This window comes from Silene latifolia, chromosome Y (assembly GCF_048544455.1).
Source record: "Silene latifolia isolate original U9 population chromosome Y, ASM4854445v1, whole genome shotgun sequence".
Classification (NCBI taxonomy): domain Eukaryota; kingdom Viridiplantae; phylum Streptophyta; class Magnoliopsida; order Caryophyllales; family Caryophyllaceae; genus Silene; species Silene latifolia.
Window position 1 is genome coordinate 391,735,212 of NC_133538.1, and position 10,808 is coordinate 391,746,019.

The window sequence follows — 10,808 nt, forward strand, 5'->3', positions numbered from 1 at the left end:
TTTTCCCCTTCAATCTCACCATCTTCATCCCATCTTTTTCAAGGTCCTAAGAGACTTGGACTCAAGGCTTTTAGTGGACTCACTTGATCCTTACTTTCTATATATATATATATATATATATATATATATATATATATATATATATATATATATATATATATATATATCGATCTCGTGAGTTTGGTTCTTACAATGAGTTGTGAGTTTGGAAAATCCCAAATTATTAGATCAAAAGAAACCAAGGGCTAAGATTAAATCTAAAAACAGAACAAATAAAGTCAGCAATAAAACATACAGTACTTCTTCGGTGAAAACTAATGGCCATGAAAATTGTACATTCATCCTGTCTCTACATCCCAAAAAAAAAAAAACACAAATTTGTGTGAATACCCGATTGATACACAAAAATACCTAGATTTTCATCCAAATTAAAAAAAATTACAGCTGAAATGATATCTTTTGGATTCCATGAATTCTACCATCAAATTCAACAGATCTGCAGGGCGACGACTTTTTATTATACTTTCATTCAATCGTTCTCTTCAGAAATCACCAACACCATCGTTTAATCGGGTCAACCCGATTTGACTTAAGTAAATGCAAATTGCTGCTACTTCTCAGACATCCGACAATTGAAGATGGTGCTCGGTGGTCGTTGGATCTGTGCTCGAACTTGAAGAAGGGAGGAGAGTAGTGACCGTGAAGCTCGGCGTTACTTCTGGTGAACTGCTGCGGTGGTCCTAGCTCGGTAATCAGAGGTGAGTAAATTTAGGGGACGCGTTGATGTTTCTGTTCATGCCAAGCACTCGCAACAGTTGGTGCATATGGTGGAGCTGCTTCTGAATTTGGTTCGGTTATGGTGAGTTTGTGCACGATATCCGTTGATTTCCCTTAATCCTTAGGTGTAAATTTTTGGATTTTAATTGGGTTAAAATTCCCTTGTCCGACATGATTTGCACAGTAGATCAGTTTAGGATGGTTTTGCTTTTCTTGATTCCCGAGGAGCTCCAGTCACTCACTTGAAGGTATCATACTTTTGCAAATAAGTATCATATTTTGATTTTATGGTTCTCCAGATTACGTCTTTTGGAATGAGCTTCAACCTTTCCATTAATCTGATATTTTTTGCATGCAGAGTGAAAGAGTACCTGTAAAAGAGTAAAAGAGTATGATTATGATCAAAAGCAGCTGCCAAATGTGCAGTCCGATGCCGCTGTTGGTTGTGGTGCGAGTTGGCAGGTTAGTTGACGGGTTTCGAAATCGAAACAAAGGCCAAGCAATGAATGGCAATGGTGGCTTCTCCTAGGACAGGATGGTTTCCTCCATGGCGACCAAACTTCATTTTGTAGGTTTTACCACCCAAGGCCTGTCCAAGTAACTGGTGGCCCATGCATATTCCAAAAATGGGAACCTGTCCCAGCAATGCTTTCACTGATTCAACAGCATATGGAACTGCTGAGGGATCTCCAGGACCGTTGCTGAAGAGAATAACATCTGGTTTCATTTTCAAAACCTCAGATGCTGGCCATGTTGAAGGGACAACTGTGATGTTACATCCATACGATGCCAAGCGTCTCAAAATGTTTTGCTTGACCACAAAATCATAAGCAACGACCTTTGTGTTTAGCATATCACAAAGAGAAATCAAATTAAAATAGAAACCTTACAGTTCATTAGATTTGAAAGTAAGATATCGGGTATAGAAATGTACATTGAAAGATTCTCCATGTCGACATCTATATTAAACTCCCAGTTATCATCTGTTTTATCAACCCACTGATAAGGAGCCTGGCATGTTACACCACTTATCAAATCAACTCCTGCACAAAGGAAAACCGAAATTCAGGTTTACATCATCTAATTCTCTCTCTCTATAATCACAACAGGCAGCAAGCTCACCAACTATGTCCCAAGAACGAGCCGTTTCTAAGAGCTGCTCATCGGATTTTGATTTTTCTGCACTCAATACACCAATAAGGCTCCCATCTTCCCGCAGTCTACGAGTGATAGCTGATAGCTCGAGTATCAACATCATCTATTTCATAACCCAAAATAATCAAAAGTGAGTCAGCAACTTGAATATGCAAACCAAATAAAATGGCATTCTAAGAAACCATGTGACACCAAAAAAAAGGATTCAAGACCAAATTGTTTTCTTGAATTCCATGAAAATGACATTACTTAGTAATAAACTATTGTATCAACCAATAATGGCCCATAACATTTGTGGGAATTCAATTTTCTAAGAAACCGTAATATTTGTGGGAATTCAATTTTCTGATTTTTGTGAATTCATGTCACATTCTACTTATGTTCTCGTATTTGGATATTATAGTAGTAATAATTTCTTACTTTCATGTATTTGGGTAACAATTTGGTCAAAGAATCTCTTGTTTAACTTCATAATTTCACCAGCTTTGGGTAGTTTTATTCAGCGGGGTAACCAAGCAAAGTAATCAACGATTTCAATCCCTCTTGTTTCATTCGACTTTGCTTTATTTTCGATCCGACTCCTACAAAAAACAAATTACACTACAAGAATAATTCACAATAACACTACAATAACATTAGAATAACACCGGACCGAAACACAATAACATTAGAATAACAACACAATAACACTAGAATAACACCGGAGTAACTCACAATTACACCAAAATAACACCAGAGTAACAATGCAATAACACCAGAATAACACCAGAGTAACAACGCAATAACTGTGGAATAACAAGTGGTTGCACATAAAAAAATTAAATAAAAGTGTAAGAGTAATACTGGAACTTACTTTGATTTTTTTTCACTACTTTATTCAAATGTTAAAAGTGTAAGAGTAATCCCGTTATTCTAGGATTTGTTCAAGGGTATGTATGCATATTGATTATTAGCTTTGTACTTTAATAATGCAAGTGAAAAAGCAGCACCGCCGGTTAGCCAAGAAAAGATGAATAGAGTAACATCATAATAACAGTAGGGTAATACCACAATAACAGCACAATAACACGGAGGAATAATTAAATTAAAATGAGTTAATGGTAATGAATTGGATAACAAATACAAGAGATGGATTACACCACAATAATAGAGTAACACCACAATAACACAAGAATAACATTACAATAACAGCACAATAACACGGGAAAAAAAGAGTAAAAAAAAGCAAAGTAGTAAAAAAAATCAAAGTACACCGAAATAACATCACAATAACACCAGAATAACAATGCCACCAGAATAACAGCACAATAACACGTGGTAAAAAAAAAGAGAAAAAAAATCAAAGTCGTAAAAAAATCAAAGTAAAAAAAAGCACTATAACACCAGAATAATAGCACAATAACATGTGGTAAAAAAAGAGTAAAAAATCAAAGTCGTAAAAAAAATCAAAGTGGCACCGGAATAACATCACAATAACACCAGAATAACAGCACAATAACATGCGGTAAAAATAAGAGTAAAAAAATCAAAGTAGTAAAAAAAATCAAAATGACACCGGAATAACATCACAATAACACGTAGTAAAAAAAAGAGAAAAAAAATCAAAGTAGTTAAAAAAATCAAAGTGACACCGGAATAACATCAGAATAACAGTAGAATAACAGCACAATAACACAGGATAAAAAAAAAAGAAAAAGACAAATCAAAGTCGTAAAAAAAATCAAAGTGGCACCGGAATAACATCACAATAACACCAGAATAACAGCACAATAACATGCGGAAAAAATAAGAGTAAAAAATCAAAGTAGTAAAAAAAATCAAAATAGTAAAAAAATCAAAGTGACACCGGAATAACATCACAATAACAACAGAATAACAGTAGAATAACAGCACAATAACACGTGGTAAAAAAAAGAAAAAAAATCAAAGCCGTAAAAAAAGTCAAAGTGACAGCAGAATAACATCACAATAACAACGGAATAACAATAACAACACAATAAAAAAAAGAGAAAAAAAATCAAAGTCGTAAAAAAAATCAAAGTAAAAAAAAAGCATAATAACACTAGGCAAAAAAAATAAGGGTAAAAAAAATTTCAAGTAAAAAAAAATCTCGTACAAAAAGAAAAAGAAAAAAAGGTAACATAATGAGAAAACTAGAGAAAAACATAAGAGAAAAAAAATCAAAGTTGCAAAAAAAAAAAGCATAATAACACGAGACAAAAAAAATAAGAGTAAAAAAAATTTCAAGTAAAAAAAAATCTGGTACAAAAAGAAAAAGAAAAAAAAGGTAACATAATGAGAAAATTAGAGAAAAACATAAGAGAAAAAAAAAATCAAAGTTGTAAAAAAAAGTATAATAACACGAGGTAAAAAAAAGGAGATAAAAAAATTAAAGTAAAAAAAAAAAGTAGCACTAGAAAAAAGAGAAAATAATGACAGTGGTTTTATATGACATGTAAGATTAGATCTTGGCCATTCATCTCTAATATAATCTAGTGGTTGAGATTTCATCAAAGCACAAACTCACAACTCACCATAAGAAACCAAACTCACAAGATCCTATCTCTATATACATATATATATATATATATATATATATATATATATACATATATATATATATATATACATATATATACATATATATATATTGATTAATCCTAATAATTAATCTTGATCATTCATCACAGAAATGTATTTACCCCACTTTCAAAATATGGACATGACACGTAAACGCGACATGAACCCGACACGAAACTAATGAGTTAGGGTTAAGACTTCATGATCCATTTTTATGTAAGTAGATCGATACGAACACGATTGTAAATTTAAATGGGTCGGGTATGGGTTTAAAGATTTGTAACCTGTTTATTATTATTATTATTATTATTATTATTATTATTATTATCCCAATTGATCAATTTTTGAGCAGTACACATTAGATAGGGGTTAACTATTAAAAAAAGGGTTTTTAGGTGGGGTACTTAACTTTTAGCATCGCCGACATAAAAACACCTAGTTATTTATGTTTTTGGTTTAATTGTACTCTTGTTCAATCTCACGTTATGAAAAACATAAATAAAAAAATCATTTTTAAGTTATAATTAAGCTTCTATAAATTCGCTTCATAAACGTTAAACCCTATAATTCAGTTAAGTTCAACAAAATTAAGCCCAAAAGAACAGAGCCTAAGACATCTTTGATGACCCAAAAAACATTTTGAAACATCACGCCAAACACATACTTAAAAATAGGGTTGTAAATTATCTGAGCTCGTTCGTAAAGCACTTGGAATCAGCTCGGTCAAAACTCGACTCGAAATCGATCAAAAATGATTCCGAGCCGATTTCAAGCCAGGTGGACCAAATCCAAGTCCGAAGTTAGTAGAGCTCAGAACGGAAGCTCGTTTAGGCACGTTTAATTTTTTATTATTGTTTAATTATGACATTTTACAATTGTTTTAATTCTTAATAAAATGTTATTCTAACATTTATAATTACATTTTTATTCTATTTGATAAGTATTTTATATTTACATTTATAATTATATTTATAATTATATTTTTCAATTATATTATTGTTTACCTTGACTTTGTATTACATTTCGCTCTCCCTTTTGTTTTTCATTTTTCCCTTTTCTATTCACATTTTGAGGTGTGCGTTCACCCATGGACGGTTCTAAAGGATGATTCATGTCAGTCGACCTCAAATGATTTTGGGATTAAGGCTCTGTTGTTGTTGTTGTTGTTGTTGTTGTTGTTGTTGTTGTTGTTGTTGTTGTTGTTGTTGTAGATGTATTTTTAATATGATTTAAACGTTAAATAAAGTAATAATATAATGATTTAACCGAGCTCAATTAAGCTCGGAAATTTTCGAGCCGGTTGCGAGCTCGTGCACAAATTTTTGAATCCATTCCAAATTTTCGAGCGGATTCCAAATCCAACAGAGCTCATGCTCAAATCGGTTTGATTACACTCGCTTACATTACTTACACAGTTAGACCCCATATGAAAAAGGAAAAATTTGTAATCCTATCTATGGGTGGTCTTCTCATAATAATCCGAAATTTATTTAATCTCATAATAAGCTCTACTATTAACCCCTCTTTCTGATATTGTACTCGAGTGACCGTCCACCTGCAAACAAGGTCATATTCTTTTTTCTTTTCCTATGATAATTTTTTATTGTTTGGTTATTTCTTTTCCTATGATAATGGTAATACACCAAATGAACTTTATGCAAAGTTGCTCAAATACTTGTTAAGCAATATGGTGATTATAAGACAAGTTTTTTTTTGGTAACATGTGAGCTTTATATTATATCAATCATCAAAACGGTTACAAATCAGTTTTCATTACATCTTTGAATACTCATGGCTATAACATACATCAAGGACTAATATTAATCAACCTAAGCCAATCACGATCTCTCAACTGAGCAGCATTGCCCATCTTCTGCACAATTCTTACCCTCATTTGCTGCACAATCCCATTGATAATCTTCACAGGAATTCTGACTTTAAACTCCAAACGACAGACATTCCTCTCATGCCAAACTGCATACCAATATGCCATCTTCACCATTCCGCATACCTTCTTCTGCAGCTTCGAGTAACTAGCATAGGGACCAATAATATGTAATAGAAGCCAATTATCTAGCCCTGCAATAATATTAGAACTGAAAGAACAATCAGCAAACAGATGTGCAACAGATTCCTCATATTACTCACAAAGGACACATCTATTAGTCATACTCAGACCAATTTGATACATCTTCACTCTAGTGTTTAAAGCCTGTCTCTGAATCAACCAACCAATCACTGATTGTTTAGGAATAACCCAATTATCCCACGCCTCTTTATACCAATAGACAGGGGGGTGTGAACCCTGAATCCATTGATAACCCGCACCCACAGAGTACCCACCAGGTGAGGCAACCCACTGAGTACCCTGGAAACAAGCAGCTAACATATCCCTTACTTTGCAAATATTTCTCCAGTCCAATTGGAATCTAGAGAAGGCTGATAATCATCCCAATTGGCACCTTTCAAATAGACATGGTCAATCCACAACACCCATAGTCTATCTGCTTGAGTGTATATCCTGTTCATTAGTTTGCCCATACTTGCCACATTCCACACCCCAGCTTCCTTGATACCCAGACCCCCTTCCTTCTTAATACAGCAAACATTGTGCCATGCCACCAAAGGGGATCTGCTATACTCAGATTCCCCACTCCATAGAAAATTTCTACAGATTGCCTCAATCCTCTTGACCACTCCTTTTGGGATTATTAAAATAGATGCCCAATAAATTATGCAATGTATTGAGCACAACATTGATAAGAATGATCCTACCAACATAACTCAATTTCTTTTCCCGTATCCCCCTTGATACGTGCATTTTATATAGACTTATTGTACCATATTTGCACGCATCTCTATGCATATTTAGTAGTGTTTAGCTACAAATGTCCCTCGAATAGTCTACTTTGGTTTCTCTTGTCTTATTTGCAGGAATGAAGCAAAGAGAAGTGGAATCAAGCTTAATACATGTCCCTATACATGCATTTAGGAGATGAGTTGAGTCGGAGCTTGGAGACTACTATTTTGAGATGCGGATAGAAGTAAAGAAGCTAGGCGAGCAAAGGAAGAGCTTTATATCACTAGTGCCTAATTTGAAGAGCCATATCTCGAGTTCTATAACTGATTTTCAAGAGATTCCAATTGGAGATGAAATATTGTGTTGTTAGCTTTCTAACGCCACCAAAAACGCTCTGTTTGTCCAAGTAACGAACAAATGACGGCCATTTGAAGTTCAGTGCGCGAAGTAGGAATTGTGCGCTAGAAAGTACTCGATCGAGTACTATCTTGTTCGATCGAGCACCTATTGTCTTCGATCGAATGGCCTCTATTTGATAGTGTTCGATGGAGTGCCTAAAGTCCTCGATCGGGAGGTTTTGCTAGAAGTTACTTGATAGAGGAGTTTTAAAGTACTCGAGTACTTTTCTATCTGCCGCAGGGTTTTAATATCGTATTAGGTTAATAATTATATTTCCTATAAATAGGAGAGAGTTAATTAGGTTTGGGACATCCTTCATTCGGTGCTTTTCACTCTTAATACTCAATAGACATCTCTTGGTTCGACGTTGTTCATTTTGCCGGATCTAATTCTTTGTAATCTTTCTTTACTCCCTTTATTTAATTTCAATACTTTTTGCATCTCATCTTTATATCATGTTTATTATTGTTTTCCTCTTTGTTATCGTTTTACTTATTATCATTATGCATAGCTAATTTCTTGAATGCGAGGATTAGGGGAACTATGGTAGTATAACAATGATGCGATAGTTGGTTTAGGAGATTTATTGTGAGAATTGTTTCATTAACAATATAACTATAATCGTTTAGTTGAATGCATGCAACTGAATTAGTTAATCTGGTTAAGTTCAGACCTAGATCGGAAGATTGAAATAAATAGACCTGTTATGAGCAATAGACTACACTAGTGAGGGTGGAAGCTAAGCTAGTTGTATTTTAGGGCGGATAGCGGACCGGAAGGACCTTTCCCTTACCCTTCTCACATTAAATCGACTGACCCGCCTTTAGCTGATTTGTGTAATACCATGATAACCCGACATCCTGGCATCTCTCTTTCTCTCTCTCTCTCTCTCTCTCTCTCTACCCTTGCTTTTATTAGTTTAGTTCAAATACTTAAACCCATATCTTGTGACCTCAGACGGACTGAATTAATAAGTAGATAGTGACCGCCTCCCTGTGGAGATTGACCCTACTTCCACTAGCTTCTATTAGTTGTTTTAGGTATTTATTTTTGGTCCTAAACGACAAGTATCACCCTTAATCTTTGCTTAAATGGTAGATTCCTTCAGAAAACACTGAAATCTAGATTATGTCTTGCTTCAAACTATCAGCCACTCCATTAAAAAAAACCTCAGACCTTCTGAAGCAGCAGAAAAAGTGGATAAGACTCCGAGAACAAGCATAATAGATCTGACACCCCCCTTACAAAACATAAGTAGGTCATCAGTAAAAAGCAGATGAGTCAACTTCAAACTCTTACATAAAGGGTGAAACCTAAAATGCCATTTGGTAATTGCATACTCTATTACTCTAGATAAGTACTCCATACAGATAAAAAGAAGAGAGGGGAAATAAGGTCTCCTTGCCTCAAGCCCCTCCTTCCTCTGAAATATCCAAAGTGAGCCCCATTAAGATTAAGAGTGTATGAAGTTGTAGAGATACATGTCATGAGCATCATTCTAAATTTCTTAAGGAATTAAAGAGCCCCCCAGCATCTGATCAACAAAAGACCACTCTATTGAATCATAAGCCTTCTGCAAATCAAGCTTAAACATACATTTAGGAGAAGCCATACCCCTACTATACATCCTAATCAAATCTTGGCAGATTAAGATGTTCTCAAGAATGCTCCTACCTTTGACAAAAGCCCCTTGACTCCTACTGATAATATCAGGTAAAATCAAAGCCAATCTAGTGCACATGATTTTAGAAATAGCTTTATAAATAACATTGCAACATGAAATAGGCCTGAAATGTTTCACACTAGTAGCCCTAACTATTTTTGGGATTAAGGTAATAACACTGCATTTATCTAAGTAAGAAACTGGCCAGTATCAAAGAAACTCAGGATAGCACCACATACCTCATCTCCCACCACATCCCAAGCATCTCTATAAAATTGGCTAGAATAGCCATCTGGTCCAGGAGATTTTCCTTTTGGAATGCTAAAAAGACTTTGCTACAAAATAAGCCAAATAAACCGGTTAAAAAAGGCCTTAGAAACCGGTTTATAACAGGTCTCTAGCTCATAGGTGTCTTAGCTTAAAGAGACCGGTTATTAAACCGGTCTCTTTGATTTTGTGAAAGAAACCAGTTGTGTACAGAAACCGGTCTCTTTGATTATTTAAAAGAGACCAGTTGTGTGCATAAACCGGTCTTTTTGCTTGTTTCAAAGAGACCGGTTATTCACCATAACCAGTTTCTTTGATCTTATCTTTGAAACCTGTGATTGACTAAAACCGGTTTCTTAGGTTTTTCTATAAAACAAAAAAAAATACGATCAATAAATTAAGACCTAGATAAATTTAATCAAAAAATAAAATTATATTACATCGTCACCATAAACATATAATATCAGTCAGTTTTATTATAACTTTCTAAAATATGGTACAAAATTCATATAAATCACAATTATTAAAAGGAATAAATCTAACAAAATAATAAGTGTATGAGTTAAACCTTGTCAAAAAAATCATCTAATCTGTACCCAACTCAGAGTCTTCAAATGAGTCGTCGCTGGCCTCAATGTTGCACGGAGAAAAAACAAGCAGTAATATATTGACTTATTAACTGGGATTCATCAAAGGAGTCATCGCTGGCCTCGCCACGGTGCTGTTAGTGCTATACAATGAACAAGCTGTACTATGTTAATAATTAATACTGGATGTTTCCATGTAACATATAGTGAGAATTGTTTCTATGTAACATATAGTGAACATACACATGTTATTGCTTTTAATTTTGAAAGAAAAAGGATGCAAAGCACCTTACGTGTAAAAACTCGCTATTCCGTCTGCGAAGAACAATATCAAGAGCTTCTAATCCACTTTACGTAACACCAACCTGGCTAAATTGTTCAGCAGTTAGTCTTGCTGAAGACGGGTTGGAGCAAGTAACGGGTAATGTCACTCACAAAACGGATAGGGGGGACAAGATGGGGGCACCCCCATGTGTTTCCCCCTCTCCTCTATTTGGGTCATTTATGAGAGGAAATGGTATCCGTCACTCCAAAGTGATGGATACGTGCCGTCTTCAATGAGATTTTGTGATTGTTCAGA

The 10,808-nt window shown here is 34.6% G+C and overlaps 1 protein-coding gene and 1 long non-coding RNA gene across 2 annotated transcripts; one reads left to right on the plus strand and one right to left on the minus strand.

The window, feature by feature from the left end:
* The first annotated feature begins 285 nt into the window (after nucleotides 1-285).
* On the plus strand, nucleotides 286-1,766 carry LOC141629921 (uncharacterized). Its single transcript, XR_012537386.1, has 2 exons — nucleotides 286-1,025; nucleotides 1,136-1,766. It is a non-coding gene; the product is annotated as an uncharacterized LOC141629921 (long non-coding RNA).
* LOC141629920 (carbamoyl phosphate synthase small chain, chloroplastic-like) lies at nucleotides 1,483-2,301 on the minus strand. The gene is made up of 3 exons (XM_074442835.1): nucleotides 1,900-2,301; nucleotides 1,712-1,820; nucleotides 1,483-1,615 (listed from the first exon to the last, which is right to left on the minus strand). The coding sequence occupies exons 1-3, from the start codon at nucleotides 2,033-2,035 to the stop codon at nucleotides 1,576-1,578; spliced, it is 285 nt and encodes a 94-aa protein (XP_074298936.1). The 5' UTR covers nucleotides 2,036-2,301; the 3' UTR covers nucleotides 1,483-1,575.
* Nucleotides 2,302-10,808: the final 8,507 nt, after the last annotated feature.

Excerpts from the sequence above, each read along its gene's own strand:
- LOC141629920 (XM_074442835.1), bottom strand. The coding sequence starts at position 2,035 with ATGATGTTGATACTCGAGCTATCAGCTATCACTCGTAGACTGCGGGAA. Across the intron at positions 1,821-1,899 it reads TCGTTCTTGGGACATAGTTG|GAGTTGATTTGATAAGTGGT; the intron begins GTGAGCTTGCTG and ends TCCTTTGTGCAG. Across the intron at positions 1,616-1,711 it reads GACATGGAGAATCTTTCAAT|GTCGTTGCTTATGATTTTGT; the intron begins GTACATTTCTAT and ends CTAAACACAAAG.